Source organism: Simochromis diagramma, unplaced genomic scaffold (genome assembly GCF_900408965.1).
Source record: "Simochromis diagramma unplaced genomic scaffold, fSimDia1.1 OVJJ01000321.1, whole genome shotgun sequence".
Lineage (NCBI taxonomy): Eukaryota > Metazoa > Chordata > Actinopteri > Cichliformes > Cichlidae > Simochromis > Simochromis diagramma.
The window spans coordinates 13,746,866-13,773,457 of record NW_024386772.1 but is presented as its reverse complement, the minus strand read 5'-3'; the positions used below and the strand labels follow the sequence as shown (position 1 = coordinate 13,773,457).

Genomic DNA, 26,592 nt, shown 5'->3' with positions numbered 1-26,592 from the left:
CATTCTTTTCTTCTTTATTATTCTTCGGGATGTTACTAACCATTAAAACAACAACAATTTCTAATGCACTTCTTTCAGAAAATTCATAGAAAAATGCAAAACTCCAAAAAATAAAAAATAAAAGTGGGACACAAAGGAAGACATAAGGATGTATTATTGCACTATAAGCAATTTCATCACAAGTGGGCAGATTCAATATCTTCTTCAGAAAAGTAGTTTGCCTTTTGGACACCAAAAATCCAGGCCAGGCAAATACAACCACAACAATAAAGACTTCACAGTTACAGAAATTCAAGGTATTAACAATAAGTAATAGTAAAAACAAACCACAGCTGTGTGCAAATCACATCCATGTAATATCAGCTGTGTTCAGCAGGGTTACCTTGGGATGGTTGTAACTAAGGTGGCTCAGGTAAACTACTAACCGGAAGGTTGGTGGTTCGATCCCAGTCTGCTCCATGCCAAATATCCTTGGGCAAATACTAACATCATGGTGCTCTCTGATGCATCTATTGGAGGTGTGAATGTCTGATATGAAGCACTTAGGAACAGCATAGAAAAAAGTGCTTGTGTGAATGTACAAGTTGTATAAAGTGCTTTGAGTGCTCAGATAGAGTAAAAAAGCGCTATAAGAACCAGTCCATTTACAAGGTATAAAAGTCCTCTGGGCACACGATACATACAAAAGTGGTACCCTGTACTTCTGTCATGATGTTAGCAAGGTGTCTTCACGATGAAGAAGGTGTGACACATTGCTAAGGATACATCACCCCTTATTCACCACTCAGGACTCCCAAAGGTGAATCGTACTGTGTTGTAGCTGACCTCAAATCTTTCTGTCCATGTTTGTAATCCTACTCAGTTTGTTCTTGTTAACTACAGACAGTGCAATAAAACAAGAAGTTAGAATGCTCTCTGCAAAAAAACAAACAAAAAAGAAAAAGAAAAAAAGAACCAGCATATGTCTGTCTCAAACTCCTCTTGAAGTATAATCATTGTAATCTAGCTTTTGAATCCTGCCAGTTTTTCTTCAGTCACTGTCCCTAAGTACTTGTATTCTTTTACATCCTCAGTACAGTCACCGCTAACTGCCATCTGTTGATGAAGGACTCAACTCATCTGATGATTTTGCTGTTTACCTTTAGCTATGACAACCTATGCACTGACCTTTGCAGTCTTACAGTTTTTAATGCATGTGTAACATCCATAAACATATTTCATTTTATGTGGTTTGGAGGACAGTGTATTCTGTGTAATACACACAACAGAGCATCTTCTTTACTCCCACCCCTTTTATATGCGCATAATTGGTTGTAAAATGTGAGAAATTTGTTGTACACATTACTAGAAGGCGCACCTGTTTTGTCACTTCATATTTAGTGGTTGTCTTGCAGAAGAGGACGATTAAAATAGGACTTAAATTACATAAATTCATTAATTCATAAAGTTTCAGACTACAAAACGCTGCACAATGTACAGTAAGGAGAGTGGTACATAAATTACATTATTTTCCCCCAAGATCATCCAGTTTTTTTTGATACTTGGCACATTAAATAATTCATCTAATCACTCATAACAATAAATAAATAAATTATATACATTATAAAATTTTAAACTGAGATTTGTTTAACACAGTAGAGAATAGCTGCAAGCAGATCATATTAATGATATTTATGTAGACTCATTTGCCAAGAACTCGTTATCCTCTTGAGCACTATTAACTCGAGGCTATGAGCAGATAACAACATAGTAAAACAAAGAGCGTGTGATAAAGTAGCCCTGCTAGGATATAGCCTAATTCTATTGCATTCACTGAGAAATGAAGGGGAAAAGAGGGCAGGTGGCATTGAGCTTATTGGAACGAGAGCCTTTGACTTGCTCGGGGGATCAGATTGGAACGTGGCCCGCGTGCTGTTGCTAGGAGGCGCTGTTGGAGCCCGGAAGAGTTGAGCATGGTGATGAAGATGATCGAACCGAGATTGAGGAGAGAGACGTGAGTCTCACCGATAAAGCCTCCAGTTTGTGTTTCCCTGCGACATCTGTCCGTGTCTGACAGTCCCTGCTGGAAGACAGGAGGGCGATATTAGTGTTTCTCCACTGAGTAGGTAAGAATAAGCGCCGGGTATCCGCTGTCATTCTGCAGAGGGTATCTGCACTAAGACGTCTTTTTTAGCTTCCAAAGACAGCAAAACTGGATAATGCTTAAATATTAACATAAAAGCTGCCGAAATTAAGCTTTCTCTGTAATACCAGATACACAAAGAAAACGATCCCCACCTCTGCTCTGCCGGATGGAAGAACAAGCGTGGATTGGCTAGTGTAATTAGGCGTCTGAAGACCAGCAGCAGCATCATTAGGACCTGCTGGTTGAATTCAAACCTGTCCAATAGATTAGATATGCTGCATAGAGCCAGTAACACTCACGCTTATTTCAAAGGCACATTGTTTTAATTGAATCCACACAGGAGCTGTCTGCTTACGCAAACGCCCTACCTGTCTGTGAGTAGTCTGCAGACTACTGTCATTTGCTGACAGACATTTCAGAAATAGAAACAGTATTGATCAGACACACGAGTCCCTTTTGCATTTCCACAAAACATGGAAATGGAAGACAGGCACCAGCAAAGTATGACAGAAAGCAAAGGAATGGCAGGAATGTGATGAGTGTGATAAAATCACAGAGGACAGACAGACTGGCTATTGTTGTAGGTGATTTGTCACATTTACCCACATGGTTTCGGCTCATCGGTCAAACCCCAGTGTAGTGCAGCCTCACACGGACCCTCCCTTTTAATCTCTCGCTCTCCATTTAATTTAACAGCTCGGCCACGAGGCTACATGGTGTGTGTGTCCTACTCAGAGTGTGGATGTGCGGGTGTCCAGAGATGGAAAGCTATGAGGAGTTCTGTCTGCGGAGTCTGGCATTATTGCAGGAGGAGGGGAAATTCAAGAAGACTACATGCGAGCCATCATGTTCCCCGAAGGCTCGCTCTGTCATCCACTTCTATGGAAGAGCTGCGCTTTCACCTCTGGTAAGGAAGAGATAGACAGGCTTGGAAGCCCATGCTAAATGGATTACACAAGATGTAGATGCATGTGAGAGTTCACAGTTTAAACTGAATGAAACATCTGTTTGTGAGCAAATCTGATGAATGAATATATGAACTGCTTTATGACAACAGAGCTTCTCACAGGAGATTTTTTGGCTTGCCATAAAACTGTAAAATGCATTCCATTTAGGTAAACTTACTCGTGCATCCATTTCATTTACTGCTAAGACAAGCCAAAGCCTCTGCTGTGGGAACAGCCTGTTAGGTCAGCAGCTGGCAAAGGGAAACAGTGCGAACGTGGAACATCAGGGCTGTTTGATGTTTGTTAGAAAAATCTATTCGCTTGTGATTGCTGACTAAATAAGTTTGCAGGAAGAGTCCAGCATCAGTCTCTCTTCCATCCAGAAGAAGATACACAAAATATACTGGAAGAAGGCTGAATTCTTCCAGTATATTTCTCATCTGTAATAACATTTTTAGGTACAAAGTGAAAAACTGTGCCTCTTTTAGCTGAATAAACATGCGTATTTTTGAAAATTAAATGCTGAAAAACAAACAACAAAAGCCGCAACCGAATGTATTTTCATTTTCCAGCTGAATGCAGAGCAGTGGAACGAGATGTGTGGCTACAGACAGAAGGCGGTCCAACTGGAAGTGGACAGACAGAACCAGCAGAGGAACAAGCTTTTGGCCAGGATTCAGGGCATACTGGATCAGGCTCAGGTCAGTTGCACACTATGGTCACAGGTCTGGGTGTCATCTGGTAGGGTGAGAGGCCTATTTAGGATAAGATCAAAACATGCTTTGTGAGTACAAACCCAATTCCACACTTTGTCAAATGTAAATGAAGTTCTACCATTTTAAGCAAAAAAGGAGATTATTTAGATTTTGATGGCAGTAACAAGTCTCAAAAACTGTGAGAGGGCCATGTTTACCACTCTGTAATGTTGTATTATACGCAGCATGCATATTGTCATATTTTCCGGAAACATAAAGTGCCATTCCATCTATACGCAGATGGCTGCCAGCTCTACTTACCTTTTAGTCATTCTGATAGTCTCCCAACTCGACCTCTGCTTGACTGCCTTACTGATGTCAAAGCATGGATGGCAAAAAACATTTTAAATTTTAATGATCTGAAGACAGAAGCAATTTTATTTGGCCCAAATCGTTCTTCTCATACTCCAGATGTTGATCTTGCAGCTTTGACTTCCCAACTAAAGAGTTCGATCACAAAACTCAGAGTTAAAATTGATTCTGCACTTACCTTTGATGACCATGTAAACGGGGTGGTAAAATCAGCATTTTATCACCTCAGACGTTTATCAAAGGTTAAGCCCTTTCTTTCCCAGCGTGACTTGGAAGGTGTTATTCATGCCTGTATTACCCCACGTTTAGATTATTGTAATTCTCTTTTAATAGGGGTTGGGCAGGGCACTTTGTCACGCCTGCAATTAGTGCAAAATGCTGCGGCACGATTTTTAACTGGCAGAAGAAAATTTGATCACATCACTCCGATTTTGGCCTCTTTACACTGGCTTCCAATTGAATTCAGGATCCGTTTTAAAGTCCTTTTATTGGTTTTTAAATCTCTAAATGGTCTGGGACCTGTTTATTTGTCTGACTTGTTGAAGCCCCACGTCCCCACTCGTTCCCTTCGGTCAGCTGAGCAGTCGCTGCTTTCGGTCCCAAAGTCACGGCTGAAACTTAGAGGAGGCCGAGCGTTCTCTGTTGCTGCGCCGATGCTTTGGAATAACCTTCCTCTCCATATTAGACAGGCTACATCAGTGCCAGTTTTTAAGTCTTTATTAAAAACCTATTTTTATTCCCTGGCTTTTAACTCTGTGGGTAACTGATATTCTTTTTATTTTTTTTATTGCTATGTCTGGTTTTATTACTATGTGCATATTAGTATTGTACAGCACTTTGGTCTACCAGGTGTGTTTTTAAAGTGCTATATAAATAAATAAATGATGATGATGATGATTGTCTTGCTAAAATATGCAAGAAATATGCAAGACCTTCCCCCAAAATACATAGATAGGAGTGTGTGTTGCTGTAAGAACTGCATACACCATCAGAGATGCAGGCTTTTGAACTGAGTGCTGATAACAAGCTAGATGGTCTCTTGCCTCTTTAGTCCAGGTGTGGCGTCCATGTTTTCCAAGAAGAATTTCAATATGTCTGACCACAGAATTGTTTTCCACTTTGCCTCAGTCTATTTTAAATGACCATGTCCATATAAAGCTTCTTCTTTGCATAAAAGAACTTCAACCTGCTTTTCTGGAAACCTTCCTCTAAACCTTTTAATGGTATTACTTGTGGTCCCATGTCCCACCTTGTTTTTAGGTGTGGTGCTGCTATCAAATTCAAATTTAGCTAATATTTTTGATTAAATAGTAAATATATTTGATATGTTTTCCATGTTCTGTTGGCAATGACATATATGAAAATCATTGCATTCTGTTGTATTTACCTTTTACCATCATTCCAACTTTCATGGAATTGGGGTTGTATAATGTTATGTAGGCACTCTGAAAAAGTGCTGGACTCTCGTGCTAATATTATTATGCTGACATCGCGTCCTGCTTTTACTGAATGTAAATAGTTTTGGGGCTTTTGACCTATAGTATATATTAAATAGGTTTGTGTGCCAGTCCCATAATGGAGCACATAAAGTGAATTACAGTCTGTCCTACTGTCTCTGGTGACATACTCAGAGTTGAATACAGGTTATCTGGCCTAACATTTTCCCCAGTGTGCCGTGCTATTTTTTACCTGATGACGTGTTTTCATAACAGCTCAAGGTTCAAAGCAGTATTGTTCATTTACTCAGTGTCAGATTTGCTCTACTTTCATAATTCCCAGTCTTTGAACAAATGTGATCTAAAAATTTTGTCTGTTATCATTCACAATGGAACAACCAAAACTCAAGCATGTAATCACATTTTCATTAGAAAACTAACATCAACAAATAAGCTAATTATTTACAGACCATAATTATCACTTGATTTGCCTGTATGCTGAGCTTACATGCGTTTTAATGAAATTCTTTGGTGAAATACTGCTTTTTATGTTTCACAGGTGCTTAAAGTACCAGATGAAGAGGTTGACAAGTTGCCAGTTTCTAAATCTGCAACAGTCAACGGCTACACTCTGGTCACTGACTCACCTGGGCTCCCCAAAGATGCTGCATTTGGGGTTCAGACAAATAGTCATCGTGCTGCTCCATGCTCTGAGATTCCTGTGCTTAATGATTATAAGGCAGTGGAGGAAGTGAAGGTGGATGCCCAAGAGAAGAGTGAGGAGGAGGAAGAAGAGGATGAGGAAGAGGACATTAGTTTGGACAGCCTTCTTAAGAGATCAAGGGAGTATGTGAAGAAAGAGCAGAGTCAGCAGGGATCAAAAGCTGTCCGCGCAATGACCCAGTCTCCCCCACCTGAGACTGACTCTGTCAGTGAAGAGAAGAGCTGCAGCCCTGTGACAGACACAGGCATTCAGTTTGGATTCAGTCTGCACCACAGCCCTGTCGGCCCGCCTCAAATCCAGCATCAAGTGCTGCGTGACCCTAGTCCTCAAAAGTCCATCTGCCTCTCACCTAGTCTACCAGAACCATTTTCTTGTCTCCCCAATCCAGAGACCAGCATAAGTCCTCGTCCACAGAGACGCAAACCACGCCCAGTTTCCACAGGCAACATCCATTTTTCATTTCCCATCGGCCCAGCAGACCTTATCGCTCGAAGCCCAGGACGGTCAGAGGAAGCCATTGGTGTGGCAGACTGGGGAGATGCTTCAATGTCTCCATCTCACTGGAGCTCAGTGGGAATAGAGGGCGTCAGCCAGAGTGGCATTCGTCGATCCAGCCACTGTGGAACCAGTCCAGTGAAGGAGAACTGTAACCCTGTCAGTGCCTCGGTGCCCAGCTCAATGGGTGATCACCTGGCTGCAGGTTTTCGCCGGCGCTGCCACACTATGGACAGCCAGCTGCATACCTACCATTCTGGAGCGGAGCGCATAGACCGCAGCCAGGAACGCCTCCCTCGCTTCATGGCAGGAGTTACACTGTTTGCTCCCAGTCGGCGCACACCTGCAGCCCCTTTAAACCAGTCGTATGATGTAGAGAGTCCTTCACTGCCTCTGCTGAGGCCCTGTGTGACTCCTGCAGACGAATCTCCGGGGCCAAACAATGGCAGGAAAACACAGACTGTCCTCAGACATGCAGCTGAAGCACAGGCCCGCAAGACAGGTGAGTGCCTTTGATGTAAGCTATTTATTTTTTTTATGTTTACAACTGTGTAACTCCCACTGAGATTTCTGATTCCCACATTTATATATTTTATGTTAAGTGAGTAAAACTTTGACATGGTAAAAGACAACTGATTTATCTGTATGCATTTGTGCTTATTAACAGATGAGACCCAGTGGCGAGCGCAGGCTCTGGAGGACATGCAAAGACGTCTTGAGAAGGAGCATGCTTTGCAGATGTCTCTGCTCCTCGCTGAGCAGGAGAAAGAGCAACAGCGCCTCCACCTGGTCAGCACATGGAATTTAACAGTGACCATTTTATATAGAAGTAGATCAGAAAAAAAGTGTTCTTTTTTTAAATGACCATGAAAAGCTGCACCAAAACCTAATGTTTAACTACAATGCCAAACTTTATTTTCTTTATTTTATTTTGCTTTCTTTGTGTGTGTGTGTGTGTGTGTGTGTGTGTGTGTGTGTGTGTGTGTGCTTGTACATCTGAGTTTTATATGCCTTTTTAAAAAGATTATGAGCAGAGCATTAGTGAAATACAAATAATGTTGTGTGCGGTGTGTTTAGGAGCTTGAGGAGACAGAGAGAAGGCTGAAGGAGCAGGGGTCTGTACGTCCTCTAAGTGCAGATGCTTGTGGCTGGAATCGTAGGTCTGTGAATGACTGCCATCCTATCATGAGCCCCTCGTGCCCGGGACTAAGTCCTGTCCACACACCATCAGAACGATCACCTGGACACAGTATAGGTATCGTTTTAATAAACTTCTGTGCTCAGGATTGTAAAAAGTGTTTACAAAAGACACATGAATGTCATGGTTCATTTTCACCCACCCCTTGCTGAAACAAAATGTTTAGATTATAATTGTTAAAAGTTAACTGCATTAAGCTAAGGTTAGCTCAAATTCAGTACAATGACATATTAGATGAAGTAAATTAGGAGAATATTTAAACTGATGAAGTGCATAGAGGCACTTGACATGTTTGAAAAACTGTCATCCTAAAATGAGCCATTGTTGAGATATAGAGCACATCTATACAAACAACTAATATGCTGAACCCTGTATGCAACAGCTAAAATTATAAGATGGAGAAGCTGAATTAAATATGAAAGTCACTGTGCAAGTGTTTGCTACTGTGTGCAGCAAAGCACGCAACCACTGTGTGAGGTTGCGTTGCGGTCACTTCTGAGCTGATGAGCAGGCTACACATTATCAGAGCAGGAGCTGGCTGAGAACGCATCAGAGGGAGGCAAACAGAGCTATGATAACTCGAGCATGTAGCTATCTGAGAGTTCAGTTTCTTCCTCACACCTCAGATGCGCAGCATTTTTCTTGCATCTAGATTCATGTGTGTAGAGCGTTCATAGCATCAGCATCATGTTTTTGCTTATTTGTTTTGTTGGGTTGAAAAATAACTAAATAAACTTGTGATCATACTTATGGATCACCATGGCGCATACCATTGGCCATGTGAGTTATTTATTCAGAGGAAAAAAGTGAGTGTGAATGTGCCTGACGTCGCTCCAACTATGAGAGGTGATTCTGCAGGTCACCAGCTATCGTAGTGGGGGGAAAAAAAGAAAAAAAAGAAACAAAATTTACATTGTTGATGAAAAATAATAATAGGAAAACGGTTTTGTGTTTCTCAGCCAAGAACAACTACAATCTCATTTTCTGTTTTTAAGAAAGGAGAGTTTAAAACACACAGAGAGAGATGTGTGTTGTTAGGCAGTAATGAGAATAATGAAAATGTCTTAGTTTTGTCACTTTTAGGTGAAAAGCAGACCTGGATCAATTTTCCACATGCAGCGGTCGGAAGAAAATTATAGGTTAACATCATTGGAAGTGATCAGGCCAAGTTTCTGGCTGAATTGTTTACAGCGTCATGTGTCCCTCAACCTAACAGTTACTACCATAGGCTACCAGAAAAAGGGTGGTGAAATGACCTTTAAATGAACCAGAACTGTCCCTTAATTATATACAAGACAGTAAGAGACATAATTGTTTTTTATTAATATAAGGATGGTGTTTTCCTCACTAAACTGGAAGTGCATTTTGTTGTTAGAGCTTTTGTTTTTCATACAAACAGCATTTCACACATCAGCACAAATATAGCTTAGAGGTGATATCAACTTATGAAGTCAGGGAGTAGAGAAACAGATCAGATACACTGACTACTCGCTGAAGAACAACAGTGATTACTTTTTAATGTTTTCGGTCATTGTTATTGTCTGTTATTTGCCTTCTAAATTCTGTGTCCTATAATATCAGTAAAAAATAAACTGCTACTGTTTGTTGATGGGATATGCTGCTCGTTTCAGGTGCGTCTTTAAAATATCTACTGTTTCTTTCTCCAGGTTTGCCCAGTCCTGTCCCTTCTAGCGCATCCTCTCCATGTCTTCAGCCTCCTCTTTATCTGTGGGGTTCCATGTGGGGGGCTAACAAACCTCGGGCGAGGCAAAGTCTGGTGTGTAAACACTGCAAAACAGGAATAGCATTGGCAGCCAAATCCAAACTTCAGCACACTGGCTGAGCTCATTAAACCTTTAAATACATGTAGTATATATACTGTAAAGTGTATATAATAAGTGTATATAAAACTGATTTATATTGTAAGTACCATTGTTTCTTTTACTCTGTTACATCCATAACGCTCTGAACTGTTGTAAGTCTTCAAAGCAAAGACCAAATAGAAGCTAAGTCTTCTTGGTATGCATTCTTGCAGCAACCTTTTATTGTAATTGAGTCTATTTTTTGTCCATTAAATCAGAAAACGTGTATGTATGTGCAGACTGATATCATTTATCTTAATATCTCACATTTTCTCCATGTTCTTCGTTACTTTCTCCCAGGTTCTGACAGCTGATCAGCAGAAAGCATTTTGCAGAATTGGTGCTATCACTCGCGGCTTCCTCACACGCAGACTGCTTAAAACGGAGAAAGTCAAACACCTCCGCCAAACCATCATGGTGAGTTCCATTTCATGCCTTCATACACAATAAAAGAGTTACAGGAGTGTAAGAAAGTTTCATTTTAGATTATGACGTTAGTGACTGAGTGTGTCTAACTGTGCACTCTCTCTCTGTATTTATATGTGTGCCTTAAGGATACGCAGGAGTTCATCCGTTCATTTCAAACAGAAGCTCTACAGAAGAGAAGCGCCTACACAGCACAAGATCTCGCCCTGCAGGAGAGAGTTAGAGCCCAGGTATGACTGTGTACTAAACCTCTATAGCCAGCAGAGGGCCATCTTTATTCATGTTTCTCCTTGTTTGTTGTTCCCTCAGTTATGTGCAGCCCTGTATGACATCCATGACATCTTCTTTGAAATGCCTTTGGAGGATCGCTTAGCATTACTGCAGCAGGACAGAGAGCTCCGTGTGGAGAGGAAGCTACGAGACATGGTAACATGAACACAGTCAAGTAAATAATCAAGTATCCAGATTTAATCAAGAGAAGGTGACCGTTATTGTCACTGAAAATATCCCTCTGTCCTTCTAGAGCCTATAAACTAAGCTTTAGTTTGTTCAAACACTGGAGAAAGTTTTATGAAGCCATGCATTCTGTGTCTGGAAAGGTTCATCCAGACACTCGTGGCTTATCTTGTTGTTATTAATGCATTGTTTGTAATATAGCACCTTCTCACAAAAGCAATTGTAAGAAATTGGTTCGTGACTGTCTTTGACTTTTTCAGTATTCTGAGTTGTTTTTTTTTAATAAACTATAAACTACATTCACTCCAACAGGAGAAAGCCAAGTGCCCCAAAGAGAGAGTGGCTCTTTCTGCTGCCACACAGAGGTCTCTGGACAGGAAAAAGAAGTAAGACAAGAAATGAAAACACGTGTTTTACGTTCATGCTGCTGAGATCCAGTGATCAGTGGTGTATGTGGTACTTCTTTAGGGTTGGTGAATCTCCAGCACAGACTAGGAAGATGCAGCAGAAGCCAAAAAGCCCCACTACCAACAGGTGTGAGACACAGCTGTGGGATTTTATTACTTTTTAATTCATTTTGTGTTTCCCTCGATGTAATTTCTAGATTTTTGTCCCCAGACGTTGTTTAGATAAATTCATTATTCCTTTCCTAGAGTCTTGAAGCCAAGCCAAGGACAAAATGCCTCTGTCCCAGGACAGCTTAACCGGCAGGGGTGAGTCTGTACTGGTACAGATTGTAAAACACTTTTTATAAAACACCAATTGCCTGAATCGCATATTCATGAAAACAGCAGTCTTCAGACACACCCTGCTTTTGACGTATTTAAAGTCACCACAGTGACTTTTTTCTCTTAGGAGCTGGTACAGAAAGACCCCAGAGGAGAGGGTGAAGCGCACAGAGAACCTGAAGAAGCAACACTCGCTGGGCTAATTCATGACACAACATGCCCCGACCTGTGAACTTGAATATTTAGTATTTTAATACAAACCGTGTACCACTGAACTTTAGTCAGCGCTGCTAACCACATGATTGTCCTTCAGTTAGCTTTGGAAATTCACATGAATGTATTCACACACAAAAACAGCTGATTGTTATGATGAAGAAAAGAATAAGTAGCTGTAGTTAAATGTAAGCCACAAGAAGCTCAATTGACAACATGTAAAAACATTTCTGTGCCTAAGTACTCTGCCTTTGTTGTCTGTCATGTTTTAGCATGCATATATTTAATATCAAGTGCTTATAGCTGTAAGTTGCACACAGACAGTCACATAATGTAGTTGTTCTGAAAATACAATATTTTAATGTATATGATTTATTCCTTCAAGGGCTTTAATTACCAGTCCGTGCATTGTTTTGTTCTTTATGCTGAGTGTACTATAAAATGTATAGTACTCCAAGTCTGAGTCGTATCAGGGTGTTTTAGTATTTGGTTTAAATGCCTAATGAAACGGAAAAAAGATAAATATCTGTGTTTACACTCTGGCATGCTGTTACATTAATGTAGCTTCACACGACCACAGATGCACATGGATCGACCATTCAGTGTGGACTTTGTTTCAGAAATGACTGAAGAAAAATAAATTTACAAGACCAAGAAACAATATAAGACATTTTAATGAAATAGTATTTCTGAAATATTGTGTGAACTGATGCGTTCACTGCAGCACCACGCTGACTTCATATTTGTGCACTTGTAGCATTCAGCATTGATGTTTTTCTCCCACATTGCTGTGTGTGTCTTTTAAAGGATGATTTATTTCATTTAAAATGTCAGATTGTCTTTTTTCTTCAATGTCCAGAATAAAATCTGAAATTATTTAAATTTTCATGGAATTTAATTCATAATACAGTTAAATTATAACCTAGCTAAACTAAGCTAACTATAACTTAGCCATAAGTTTTTGACATGAGCTTCTTTTCTGTTGTTTGCTTTACCGATGTTTCATGACCCAGTAAATACGTTCAGCATGGTTTCAAACAAGGATCCTACTTAGATATTTAATTCTGGCCCATGATAAGGTAATAAAGCCAAATATTAACAGTGGTCATGTTTATTTTTCAAAAATCTCTAAAAATAATTTACTGTATTTACACATCCTTTTTTTGATGAAATTGACTATATTTTAATCTACTCTGAATACCACCACAAATCCAGAGTGAAGAAGGAGACCAAACAGATTTTTCTAGGCATATTTACAGCAATAAGACTTTAATTATAATAATTTTTATGTTGCAGGATACAAACATTCTTGAGCAAATCAATTTGTATTATATTCAACAGACTTGCACACATTCCAACATTAAACAGAATAAGTCTCATCATTCATTACACAATAAAATGTGGTAATATGAAGCTTTGTGATCCATTTTCTCTGTAATAGTAATCTGTGTCAGGATGCAGCTAAACCATATTCATCCAGTTGGCCTGGATTTTTAGCCTGCATGCAAAAAATGTTTTTATGTCACAATAACATGAATTTCATTTCGAAAAGAGGCACAACTGCTATATATTATAAATACATGGTGAATACAAAGTTAAAAAAAGGCAAGCTTGTGGCTGTTTACAAATAATTGCATAATCTACAGTACGTGTCTCCTCTATATGCAAAAAATACGTAATAGTAATGAGTGATATAATCCTACATTGCGATATAACCTACATTGCGCTGACTACATTATGTCCACACTGTCACACCAAAAGAAAACGTAAGCCACAGATCTCGCACACATTTGAACAAAATGGCTCCAAACTGCTTTAAAAAAGTTAAATATCCGTAATTTTTCTAAGATTGTGCAAGAAATTTTGTTTTTCATTTCTTCTACTGTCGTCAACATAAATAAAGGTTTTTAGTTTCCTGTAGTTAAAACAGCCATTTGCCATGACAGACAGCGACATAGCTGTGCTGGAACTAGAATACCTCTCATATGAGTTTGGTAAAGACACCAGCCGACCAACCACATATATGCATTTACACCTAACATCTTTCAAGAAGAAGGCTTTGAGTCAGTTTTCACTTCCACAAAGATATTCTGTGATGCACTGTCAGGAATCATCTAGCTGCCCTCTGCATCATCCATCCATCCGTCCGTCCGTCCATCTCTTTTCACTTATGCGGGGCCGGGTCGTGGGGTCAGCAGCCCAAGCAGAGAAGACCAGACCTCCCTCTCCCCAGCCACCTCCTCCAGCTTGTCTGTGGTAAGACCAAGGCGTACCCAGGCTAGCCAAGAGATACAATCTCTCCAGCGTGTCCTGGATCTGTCCCGGGGCCTCCTCCTGGTGGGACATGCCCAGAACACACCTCACCCAGACTTGCACACATCCTTGTAAGATGCCCGAACCACATCATCTGGCTCCTTTCGAGGTGAAGGAGCAGCGGCTCCACTCTGAGCCCCTCCTGGAAGGGAGAGGCCAGCCACCCTTCGGAGGAAGCTTATTTCCGCCTCTGGTATCCACAGTCTTGTTCTTCAGTCATAAGCCACAGCTTGTGACCATATGTGAGGGTAGCGACATGGATCGACCGTTTGAGAGAAATTGAGAACTTCGCTTTTACACTTAGGAATACAATTATTAAATAAAGTTGTCATGGTGATTGTTATATACACATTGCAATTCTGCTCATTAATTAGTTGGCACTCTGTGTAATGAGGGTTGTTGGGAAATTAGTTTTACCCCAGTTCTTTTTATTCCTCGAGCATCCAGAGATGGCACCGGACTCAGTAGTCATTTTCACAAAATCTTTATTCATCTTCATTTAAGCATGCACTTCTAGAAGGGAAGACGAGGCTGGTGTCCCTCTCCAAAATCTTCACTCCTTTGTCTGTGAAACACAGTTTTATAGAAGCGACCCCATCATAACCCCCCCCCACGGTGGGCCGCAAACTCTGTGTCTGTGTCTATGTGCACGAGCACATGAATGCCTACATGTGCGCGTTCCCTAGTGTCTATGTGAGTGCTCGTGTGTGACTGTGTGCACATGAGTGATTGTGCGTGACAGTTAAAACACTGTGGGTGTAGGTAACTCCCTAGAAGTCATAAAACCCCTCTCACTTCCAGACCACAGGTATCCAGTTACAATGTTGAGATACCCCCCCCCCCATACATCCTCTGGGGAATTTCCACTCAGCATTAACTCTTCTCTGTTTTACTGTCACAGCTCAAGTGGGGGAGGGGTACAATCTACTCCTAAGTTCACGACACAATCAGCCTTTACTATATTGAGGGCAGTGTCAGTGTCTCTACAACAGTTCTACATTCTATGATAACACATTTCTAAACTCTAAATCAGCTAAATATTCTACAGGGTCAAAAGCATCAATTCAGTGCTAAGCTTGAATTGAATGATTGAGACTGACATAAAGAGCTGTAGAGGGATTTGCAAACATGCAAAAATTCTGGGCCAAGCGAGTCTGAACAGAATGTCCGGACTTAGATAATAATAAGAATCAATAGGCAGCGAATTGCCAGCTAATATTAATACAGCAAGGCTAGAGAGCGAGGTGTTTTTCTTTCTCTATTTTGTTTCTAGGAAAAGGAGCAGATGCAGACAAGGTCAGATGTGGATACAGTGGGGGAGAAGATCCACTCGGGAGACAGCAGAACCAGACACGTTGTTTCCCAGAAGAAGAAGTCATAATAACACTTGTTTTTGTTGTGGTATAAAATTGTAATACCTGCTTACAGGCTCATCATTTTTGTGAAGCAGACCTCTGATTCACATTGAGGTCTAGCATGCTGAAACTTCAAGTGCTGAAATGAATTTAATCTTTTAAAAGACCATTTCTCTTTCTTTAAGGAAGCAGAGGAGAAAGACTAACTCCAATACACTCAGCTCTCTCTTCACCAAGATGGATCGGTACAGCTTCTGCATCACTGCAGCCGCAGCACCAATCCGTCTGTCAGTCTCCCGCTCCCCTCTCCTATCACTCGCAAACAAGATACTTAAATTCCTCCACTTGGGCCAAGAACTTGTCCCTGATCTGGAGTGGGCACTCTACCCTTTTCCAGCTGAGGACCATGGCCTCAGATTTGGAGGTGCTGCTTCTTATTCCCACCACTTCACAGTCAGCTGCAAACTGTTCCAGTGTGAGCTGGAGGCCATCACTTGATGAAGCCAACAGAACCACATCATCTGCGAAAAGCAGAGATGAGGTGCTGAGACCATCCAAGTGAAAGTCTTCCATCACTTGGCTACGACTAGAAATTCTGTCCATAAAAATTCCGAACAGAATCGGTGACAAAGGGCAGCCCTCGTGGAGTCCCTCATCCACCGGAAACAAGTCTGACTTATTCCTGGCTATGTGCACCAAGCTCTTGCAACAGTTCTACAGTATAAAGATTGAATGGCCCGTAGCAATGGGCCAGACACCCCATACTCCCGAAGCACCTCCCACAGGACACTCTGAGGGACATAGTCGAATGCCTTCTCCAGGTCCACAAAACACATGTAGACTGGTTGGGCAAACTCCCATGGATCCTCCTCAAATATCATTAGTTGGATAATTCTGTTAATTTATGTTGATTTGAAGAAATGTTAAAAATAGGTTTCCAGCAACATTGTGTGATGAAATTGTGCAAAGAGTTCCTCAGTTATCATAGTTTTTGAAGGAAAGATTTAAAAATTATTTGAAATAACAGTTATTGTATCATCTTTGGAGTTGCTTTACACAACAAGTAAACTGGAGTTTATTTTGTTGATGATGTAGTCATCATCTGCCTTAGACTGGCCTCTCGCCCAATGGTAGCTGCTATAGGTTTCTGAAACCCTTGATAAAGATAAGCGTCAGAGGATGGACATAGTTATCATTAACTGATTAGGCCTGTGGTAAAAAGGCTGCTTCTCTGATAGACGACAGAAGAACTCGTGATGAAGTGAAAAGCCTACTTACTCTAAAGTGAGAGGCCATTCCTGTCTGAAAGGTTTACAAGATAAATCTTAAGGGTCAAGAGATGATTAGTTTTTCTTAACTGGCTTGGCACATTTCTCCAAATATTTTTAGCTCCCTCAACTGTTCATCAATTCAGTAAAACACCATGTTTAACCACAAAAAGACTCCAACTTAAATAAGCAATGTTTTCATGTCAAATAATAAGTAATTGTCACAAAAAAAAGAGGCTAATCTAAGACTATGTAAAACATCATAAATAAAATATAATAAGGACAAAAATAAAATACTGATATACAGAAAATGTCTTTAGTTTTAGATTGTAGAATAATTTTTGTGTAGTGTTTAAAACTACAGTAGTGTGAAAACGTATTTGTCCCCTACCCGATTTTCTTTTTTGTTTTCTTGTATGTTTGTCACATTTTAATGTTTCAAATCCTCAAACAGGGCATTTAGGAAGGAACGCTGGTTTGAATGGGGAGTCGAGGAGGGCATTTACGTGAAAAGGCAAAGATCATCTCTGAATCGAGGAGGGGGTATAAGGGTACATCTTTCGCCATCTTACAATGCTGTGATTGTAGACATTCCCAAAGTCTGTGATTGGTACTCAAGGCAACTAATCAATGGTCATGACAATTTGCATATTAATGATCAAGAAACTGACCTCGCAACCCATTGTTTATTCAGTGGGCTAGTTTCAGTCCTTGTGCAATGTGCTGTTTATAAGGTTGGAGAAACCTGCAGTCAGCTGAGACTGAAGAAGTCACTTGGATAAGGATGTTTCTCCCTCTGACGCTACGTCCAGATGAACAGAATCAACCTTTTGGGACCTTCATTTAGAAACTCCATTTTGTCTTTACTAGTATTATTTTTGTTTGATTTTTAAATTTGTTTGCTGTTCTGAAACACTGAAGTATGACAAACACAAAAATAGGAAATCAGGAAAGGAGTAAACACTTTTTCACACCACTGTATGTTTGTCACGCAATGCAATCAATTTTTTGGTGATTTTAGGGTAAAAAGATCTGGGTTAAAAACAAATTTCCTATCTAATGATTACAATAAATATTTGCTTGCACGTAAGATTTATTGAACAGTATACAATATCAAATACATGCATTCTTTTAGAATCAGTACAGATAAGGAAGCAAGAAAGCTAAATGATATACTAGCTGCATCACAGTGTGCTGGATTAATTAACATTTAAATGCTCTATGCAACAATCTCAGTTTGGTTCATCTTTTTCTTCAACAACTGCATGATCACTTAAAATTATGAGATGTAAATAAAGATGTAATAAAGGAAGCACCTTAGTACCTTTTTGTAATGACATTACTAAGGTTACAGGAAACATGACAGTAAATGCTAAACGTGAATGAACTGTTTCATGAAGAAATAAAGTATGGTGGGTGGAAGAAACACGAGAGAATTACTGAAGACAAAAATCAAAACAGGAATTGAACAATATGCACAGAAGTAATTAAAATTTTAAACATTTAACGTAACAAAAAATAACAAAGAAACAACCTGAACCTAAACTCAAACTGTAATATATTCACCAATAATTCCAAACCCAGAAAAAGCTAAATGGCAGGGAGATGACAGAAGTAGCTGATGATTTCCTGCAGCTTTACTTAGAGCCATTTCTCACTATTTGTCATGTACACATATTGTATAACTGCAACAAACAAGTATTTGTCATTAGAACTGTGATGTAAAATTGGTACCTTTTCAGTGCTGGATGAGGCTCAATGTTTAACTGATAAGCACTTACATTAAAATAAATGTTCCCATCCCAATGAACCAACAGTATACACATCAACTTAAAACATTAAATTATGATATTAAAACAAGCAACAAAATCAAAATGCTTTTGGAAACTGTAATCTCAGACTCTTACAATTAAAACCATAAATCTCAGGTTTAAATGGGGAATACATTACATGTCTTCACGCTCTGCTATAAGTGATTAAAAACTACAACAAATTTTTAAAAAGAAAGAAATCAAAACATGATTTAGACCCTCGCGATTAACACCTTAATATTAGCAGTTTTAATTGATATCTATAATATTCAAGATGCTTTTTCTATAAAATTCATTAAAAAGTCAAAAGTACACATCAACACAACATTAAAAGAGAGCAAAACAAATATTACTGTGATAATATGTAAAGACCTCGTGTCTCTAATCAGTGTTTCCTCAGGGATGTCCTGTGGGTTATCAAGCCTCAGCTGTTTCTGTGGAGCAAATGAAAAATGGGTGCTGGATGGATCAGTTAAATTTAAATAAAAAGCAGTGCTGTCACCGTTAATCTCGTTAACGTGAACCGATCCATGTTAACACGTCAAAACTGGCAAATCCCCGTTAACGAGTTAACGAAGATTAGTCCCTGTGAGGGGTTACTTGGCATTAGCGTGTTCACGCAGACGCTTTAATGCCGTCATCACGACTAACACGATTAATAATTAACTCATCTGGAGAACAGACTGACTCAAAATCCTCTGAATGTTTCTGTCAACGCATTTCAGGCAGTTTGTCCGAAGTTTGTCTATTCTGCACTACAGATGGGTTGAGTGCATTAAAATGTTTATCGTGTTAACTTTGATGACGCGTATCAACGTGATTAATGCTAACAGCACTAAAAACATTGTTCAAAATAATCAGAAAAATAGTTCATGATCACAGCCTTTTAAACAATTTGTGACATTTTAAGATTTACCCAGTGTGGTTACTTTTTTTCATCTTGATCGCCATTAAGTTCATCACAGTGTTTCTTCACCATCTCAAGATGTTCCAAAACATCTAGAAACAAAGTATTTGTTTTTATTAAATATTTATTGTTAGTGTTTGTATTGAGAGGATTCCTAATACTTTATATATTCTGTTTACCTGGCAGTGAGCAGGCCTCAGTCTTGAGTGAGTGTTCAATGGAATCCTCCATGGTTTTCTTCAGTGTCCTCAGGACAGTTTCCTAATTTATCATCAAAACCTTTGTTACTTTTTAAATAGGCAACTATTGAATCCAAGAATAACTGGACAAGAGATAAATTATTGGTTTGATATGTTTCAAGACTGCTTGGGAATTTTTGTACATCTCACCAAAATCAAGAAAACACATTCATATAATTTGTTGATTTTAAATTGTAACAAACCTTCAAATTGTTCAACTGCTCCAACATGGCATTTTTTGCCTCTTCAAACATGTCCATCTTTGACTCCACATGTCTCTTAATAGTGTCCCTTATGTTCTTCTGGGTGTCTTTTTTTTCAAATGCTGCTGCTTCTACAAGGAGATAATCATTTTCATGCACAGTTGAATACAAATAACTTACCGAATTTTTTGAACCACTGTAGATGAACGGGTCTGTTTTCATACATAAGGCGCATTAAGGGAAACAAAACAGTAAGATAAGTCAAACTTTACTCAACTCATTCTTCTTGCTTCCTCCACTTCCGTATGTGAAATGTGAAAATGAAAAATACCTGAAGCGCCTCAATGCTATGCTTTATATTAACCAAAATGTCATATAACTGTATAGTGTAGTATTAAGTGGACACGGTCCTGATAATAAAGGCATTAGACTACGTGTCCTTTAGTGGTAGAATGTTGGAGACTCTCGCCCACATTTGTCTGTAGAAGTAGATAACAGGGAATCATCTCTCAGTGGAAATGTACTAGAATACTGTGGTTTAGACTAGAGTGAGACAGCTTGTAATAAAACTGTTAAGCGCACACTGCCATTTGGAGATTCACTGCAGTGTCATGTAGGACGCACCTCCTTTCTGGAAGTAATAAAAGTGTAAAATGGTCTACTGAGCAGTGTGTTGTCTTCCATTAGATGTGGATGTGTTGGTTTATTTCATTGGATATTTTTGAGTTTATATTAGTTTAGCTTCTGCAGTAATATATTCGGTCTCATGGCAATTTATTTGTTACTACAGACTGCTGGCAACACTGAGCATCTGTTGGCAATAAAACGGCCGGCGGTGACAATCCAGCAAAGTGGAAGTGTCTTGTCCTCCTTCCTGTATCCTTACCGATACACCATCTTGTTAGCTGCTAAACCTGAAAGAACTAGCCCTCACCTAACACTTCTCAACAGTCAGTAACCCTACAAAAGTCACTGCTGTTTAGTTTTCTGTCTTGATTTATGTCTGAAGTGATAGCAGAGCTGTACGTTTTAATTCTTTGAGAAATCTCTCAGTCAGAACATGGTATATCATATTTAGGTGGAAACTAGTGAGCTAACTTCTTGCTAACTTCTAACCCAGTTAAATTTGATAAATTTTGTTTTCATGGATGTCTGGATGTTAAACGGATTACGACTGGGATTATTCTGCGAGGCTCCTGACTATGGTAGTTGTAATGTTCCGACAATCCATCAAGGGGTGCGGCTTCGTAGCTTACCAAAGTCATACTAAAACATTTTTGACAGATTTTTGAATGCCGTGTACCACATGAAATGGTTGGAGGTCAGTAAGCACAACCAGAATTCATACATAAGGCGCACCGGATTTTTGAGAAACTAAAGGATTTTAAGTGTGCCTTATAATGCAAAAAATAAGGTAATTCACCTCTTTCTTACCTTTATAGCATTCTTTCATGTTATTCTTGATTGTCTCTGTCAGACTGTTGTAGATCAATTTCTTTTGTGTGAGGATGGTTTTGTTGAGCGTTGTCTTCATTTTTTTTTCCTTAGAAACATGAAATACAGATTAACATTATTTAAAACAGCATTAAGGTAAAATAACACAAGTTCAGTGTTTGAATGACTTTCTAATAATAGCTAAGCTAACATGTTCATGGATAGGGAAGTTCTTTTACCTCGGTCTGGAGAAATGTCAGTTGCAGTTCGACATTTTTGAACTTTTCAATCAGTGAATCAGTGCTGAGTGAAAACGCATCAATGGCCCCATTGAAATTTCCACATTTTAGGTTGTTTCTGAATGGGGCAAAGATGTGGTTTATAATAGCAGTATTAGCAAGTTTATGATATAGTGCAATTTGGATACATGTATTGTTGTACATATTGGTGCTGTTCAGAATTAGATTATTCTCACGGGAAGGTCTTTCTGAATTTTTCATCAATGCTTTCAGTCAAACAAGACGCTAATATCATGTTGAGGTCTTTTCGCTTCCCTTTTTTTGGTTTCTGGATGCCATCATTCCTAACTGCATACTTTAGCGTCATGTGAAAACCGTTGTTTTTTTTCTGAAACAAAACAGAATTTTTAATTTTTTTTTTAAACACATGGTCACAAAGTATCCTTAGGTTTTGTTCCAGTTGTAATTAAAACACATACACTGGGGTATAAGAAGGACTTCAGTTTTCTTTCACACAAATTTTGGGAATTTTCAACTCCCTCACGTAGGCGTTGTTCAAAAGCTTTTGTAATGTCTTCAATTGCTTTTTTGACTTCATTAAGTTGGATGCTCAAGTTTCCCTCAAGGACTGCACACACCTCGTTTTTTTGTTCAACCTGAAAAACAAGAAAGATCATTATTTAAAGCAGTAAAACATCACATAATGGCTCTCTACTCGCTTTTGAGGCGGTCTTGACCAGTGTTGGTCAAGTTACTTGAAAAAAGTAATCAGTAACTAATTACTGATTACTTCCCCAAAAAAGTAATCCCGTTACTTTACTGATTACTTATTTTCAAAAGTAATTAATTACTTAGTTACTTTTTAAAAACACGATTTACAACCTGAATAGGTGATAAAGCGATAGATCTCTCAGCCCAATTCTACTTTTTCTACATAATCCATCATACAAAATGTAATCAAATGGAAAAGTCCCTTTTTAAAACTTGTTTTATTAGTTTTAATCTTTTAACTTTATGCATCAAGCAAAAATGTAATTATATGCAACATTCGCTGACTGGAAGAAATTTGTTTAATATTTAAACCTATTTTCTGCACATTCCAGCACATAAATTTTTTTTTTTTTTGTGTGTTTACACTCAGTCTTTCAAATAGATGCAAGTAAAACACAGCAGAAAATAAATAAAGTCAAAGACTAACGGTCCTTTTGCTCTATTTTCACCTGTAAAGCAGGAGCAGGGTAGGCGGAGGTTTACCCTGGTGCAAGTGTGCCGCAGCGGTCAGTGGAAGGATATGGCAGCTCTGTGAATTTCCCATTACGTCGTTGCGCACTCGGTGCTTGCTTGGAAGTTTAGGGGTTCTCTTTCAAACATTCGTTTCGGTGTCTCACTATGGGGAACGCTCTCTCAGCGTTGTCCTCAGAAGCCTCTATATCATTACTCCAGCCAGTATTGGCTGGCAGTCGTGACGCTTGCGTCAGGGAGGGGCCACCCTCCTCCCTATAAAAGGGTGTGACGCAAAGCAAAGCGCACTACTAAGCAGGTACTGCCGCTTTTCCCCGAATGCGTGGACGAGGTCACACGCTGCTGGGCAAAGCCATTTTCGTCACCCAACCCTGTGCAGGGAGCGGCAGTGTTTGACTGCGCTGGAATGACAGAGAAGGGCATCTACCAAATTCCCACAGTGGAGAATCTGGTGGCTTCTCATCTCCACCCAAACCAGAAACTTTCCATGTCATCTAGTCCATTCCTGCCCTCCAAGGCCGAATGCCTGCAGTCCTCCCTGGCTGACAAGGCGTATAAATCAGTTGCCACCACCGCGAGGGCATTGAACGCCTCATCGCTCCTGCTAGCCTACTCGGCGGAGCTCCAGGACCAGGCTGCTGCGAACCCGGATGCTAGCGAGTTGTGGGAAGAGCTGGGCGTAGTTACGGACCAGTGTCTCCACCTCACTAGAGCAGCAGTACAAGCGGCGGGCAGAGCCCTCAGCATCATCGTCCTACAGGAGAGGGCAAGATGGCTGAACTTGTCGGGGCTTTCGGACAGAGAAAAACGTGACATTCTGGATGAAAGCATCGACCCCGCTGGGCTTTTCGGGATCGCCGTTGCCACCATGCAAAGACGGTGTGAGGAGAAGAAGAAAGAGGGAGAGGCCCTGCAGCTGTGTCTCCCTAGGAAGACCCAGGCTGCGCCTCCACCCGGTCGCCGCACGTTCGCTCAGGTCACCAGCCGGCGTGCCGATGTTTAAAATCCCTCGCCGCCCAGCCCCGCAGGTCGCGGCCCAGGGTCCTCTAGGATCGCAGAACCCTAAGACCCACTGGCCCAAGAAACACGTCCCGCCTGCTGCCGCTCAGGGTGCCCCACCACCAGCCAAGCAGTCGGACCGCAAGAAGAAGTGGACTGCCTAACATCCCCCACGGGGAGATCGGAGCCGGACCAGCCCGGGCTCCAAGTTCACTCCAGGGCTCAGTTCCGGAGCACGTTCGGAGAAGTGTGTTCTGCCTCCACCTTTCAGCGCCTGGGACTCGAGTTGGATCCCACAGAGCGGATTTCAAAAAAGAGACGACGAAACGCTGTTCAGCTGAATCAAGCATGTCTGTCTCACAAAACACACTGTTTATTAAAAACTCACCCGTTGCATCCAGGCATGTTGCCAAGGGCACGGGAAAAATGTGTGAAAAACACAGAAAGTATGTTGAAAAACATAATGCCCCCACGCACCCAGACACCACCGGGGTTGATTCCCTCAGTGGTGTCCGGCCCCATAAGGGTCTGGTCAGAAGGACCAGTTTCCGCCACAAGAGGGAGCCAGAGCTCCATGTACTGTGGAGTGCCTGTCTTTGGGGCCGCTGTCAGCAAGAATAGAGAGATGGCGAGCTCTCGCTGCGCCAGAATGGGTTGTGAGGACATTAGAGCGAGGCTATCGTTTGCAATTCGCAACCACCCCTCCCAGATTTCACAAAGTGATTTTCTCTCTTGCAAAAGGCGAATCAGCCAGGATCCTGCAAGAAGAAATAACTACCTTGCTATCAAAGGGAGCAGTACGAGAAATACCCCAGGAGCAGAGCCAATGCGGCTTTTACTCAAGGTATTTTCTCGTGCCCAAGAAGGGAGGGGGACTATGTCCGATACTGGACCTACGGGCTCTGAATCCGCATCTGAGGTCATACAAATTCAGGATGTTGACGACCACCACTCTGCTGCATGTAGTGCGCCCAGGCGATTGATTTACATCAATAGACCTGAAGGACGCATATTTTCACATCCCTATTTACCCGCCTCACAGAGAATCCCTGTGCTTTGCGTTTCAGGGCAGAATGTACGAGTACCAGGTCCTGCCGTTTGGTCTCTCACTGAGCCCTCGGGTATTTGTGAAATGCACAGAGGCGGCCATAGCCCCACTGAAGAGGCGGGGCATCAGCATAGCAACATACATAGACGATTGGCTGCTGCTATCAGAGTCAGAAATAACGGGAAGGGAGCACACCAGGTTGACAGTGGATCATCTGATGGCTCTGGGTTTCACCATAAACTACCAAAAGAGTGTCCTGCAGCCAGCTCAGGCCATCTCTTTCATAGGAATAGCTCTAAACTCCGCCTCGTACAGAGCGTGTCTCTCTGTGGACAGAGTAAAAAAAATGCTATCACATGCCGGCATTTTTCAGTTGGGAAGATATCTCCCATTCAGAAAATGCCTGCAGATGCTGGGATTAATGGCGTCTTCACTGGCAGTCATTCCACTAGGCAGACTGCATATGAGGGAATTTCAGCGATGGGTTGCATCACTGAGACTGAATCGAAAGCGCCATACCCACCGCTATATCAGAGTGACAGCAGACTGTGCTGCAGCACTCCACTGTTGGAGAAATCCTACATTTCTCACTCAGGGGGTGTCACTGGGAGCTGTCACAGCCAGAAAGGTGGTGACCACGGACGCGAGTCTCACGGGTTGGGGTGCCACTCATGAAGGCAGAGCAGTGAGCGGCAGCTGGGACTCACAACAGAGGGGTGCTCATATAAATTGGCTAGAATTGCTAGCAGCTTTTCTAGCACTGAGACACTTCCTTCCCCTGTTGAGAAACCACCATGTTCTGATCAGAACAGACAACACCACTGTTGTGGCGTACATCAACAGACAGGGCGGGTTACGTTCCCGTCCTTTGCACATGCTGGCTCGCAGACTGATCATGTGGAGCAGCATCAATCTGTTGTCACTGAGAGCTACTCACATTCCAGGAGCTCTGAACTTGGGAGCAGACTTAATGTCCAGGGGAAACCCGCAGTACGGGGACTGGACCCTGCACCCACATGTGGTGACCCAAATCTGGACCCGCTTTGGCCAGTCACAGGTCGATCTGTTTGCCTTGAGGGAGAACGCTCAGTATCCCTCCCTGAGGGACCAGGAGGCTCCGCTAGGGGTAGACGCATTAGCTCACAACTGGCCACATGCTCTGCTTTATGCATTCCCTCCACTGGCCTTAATTTCTCCCACTCTAACCAGAGTGAGAGAGAGAGGACTAACAATGATATTGATCGCCCCAAGGTGGATGAGGTCCCATTGGTTAGCGGAGATTATGCCCCTCTTGTGGAGCGAACCTTGGCCTCTCCCTCTCCGACGAGACCTAGTCTCCCAAGCCAGGGGGGAGATTTTTCACCCTCACCCCGAGCGCCTCGCCCTGTGGGCTTGGCCCGTAAGAGGTTGAATCTGAGTACGGCAGGACTCCCCCAGGGTGTTATAGCCACTATTCAGAGTGCTAGAGCCCCCTCCACAAGATCATTGTATGAGAACAAGTGGAGGGTATTTGAGGAATGGTGTGGAAAGTCTCACACTCTCTCCTTTCAGTGCTCTGTGACAACAATTCTCTCCTTTCTTCAAGAACTGTTAGATAAAGGAAAGGCCTTTTCCACAATTAAAGTATATCTAGCAGCCATTTCAGCCTGCCATGTGGGCTTCGTGGATGGCCCGGTAAGCCATCACCCGCTAGTTTGCCGTTTCATGAAAGGGGCACGACGGCTCCACCCAGTGTCTAAACCTCTCGTTCCCACGTGGGATTTATCCCTGGTGCTGGGGGCAGTTTCACAGCCACCATTTGAACCACTAAACCAGGTGGAAATGAAAATCCTGTCTTTGAAGACTGCATTGCTCCTG

The 26,592-nt window shown here is 41.3% G+C and overlaps 2 protein-coding genes across 2 annotated transcripts in view; one reads left to right on the top strand and one right to left on the bottom strand.

Annotated features, from left to right (window-relative positions):
- The first annotated feature begins 1,725 nt into the window (after positions 1 to 1,725).
- LOC120745619 (centriolar coiled-coil protein of 110 kDa-like) lies at positions 1,726 to 12,538 on the top strand. The gene is made up of 14 exons (XM_040050633.1): positions 1,726 to 2,105; positions 2,822 to 3,032; positions 3,645 to 3,773; positions 6,135 to 7,296; positions 7,462 to 7,583; positions 7,872 to 8,049; positions 9,660 to 9,769; positions 10,155 to 10,271; positions 10,409 to 10,510; positions 10,590 to 10,706; positions 11,049 to 11,122; positions 11,205 to 11,270; positions 11,390 to 11,449; positions 11,592 to 12,538. The coding sequence occupies exons 2-14, from the start codon at positions 2,868 to 2,870 to the stop codon at positions 11,665 to 11,667; spliced, it is 2,478 nt and encodes an 825-aa protein (XP_039906567.1). The 5' UTR covers positions 1,726 to 2,105; positions 2,822 to 2,867; the 3' UTR covers positions 11,668 to 12,538.
- A 5,150-nt stretch (positions 12,539 to 17,688) lies between these two features.
- Positions 17,689 to 26,592, bottom strand: part of LOC120745609 (nuclear GTPase SLIP-GC-like) — a 35,399-nt gene continuing 26,495 nt past the window's right edge. The window contains exons 16-23 of the mRNA XM_040050624.1: positions 21,926 to 22,102; positions 21,683 to 21,834; positions 21,447 to 21,564; positions 21,208 to 21,316; positions 19,774 to 19,904; positions 19,511 to 19,592; positions 19,354 to 19,423; positions 17,689 to 18,858 (exon numbers count right to left, since the gene is read on the bottom strand). Coding sequence (XP_039906558.1) covers positions 18,849 to 18,858; positions 19,354 to 19,423; positions 19,511 to 19,592; positions 19,774 to 19,904; positions 21,208 to 21,316; positions 21,447 to 21,564; positions 21,683 to 21,834; positions 21,926 to 22,102 — 849 coding nt within the window. The 3' untranslated portion in view covers positions 17,689 to 18,848. The remainder of the gene's footprint in view (positions 18,859 to 19,353; positions 19,424 to 19,510; positions 19,593 to 19,773; positions 19,905 to 21,207; positions 21,317 to 21,446; positions 21,565 to 21,682; positions 21,835 to 21,925; positions 22,103 to 26,592) is intronic.

Excerpts from the sequence above, each read along its gene's own strand:
- LOC120745619 (XM_040050633.1), top strand. The coding sequence starts at position 2,868 with ATGTGCGGGTGTCCAGAGATGGAAAGCTATGAGGAGTTCTGTCTGCGG. Across the intron at positions 3,033-3,644 it reads GAGCTGCGCTTTCACCTCTG|CTGAATGCAGAGCAGTGGAA; the intron begins GTAAGGAAGAGA and ends TTCATTTTCCAG. Across the intron at positions 7,584-7,871 it reads AGCAACAGCGCCTCCACCTG|GAGCTTGAGGAGACAGAGAG; the intron begins GTCAGCACATGG and ends CGGTGTGTTTAG.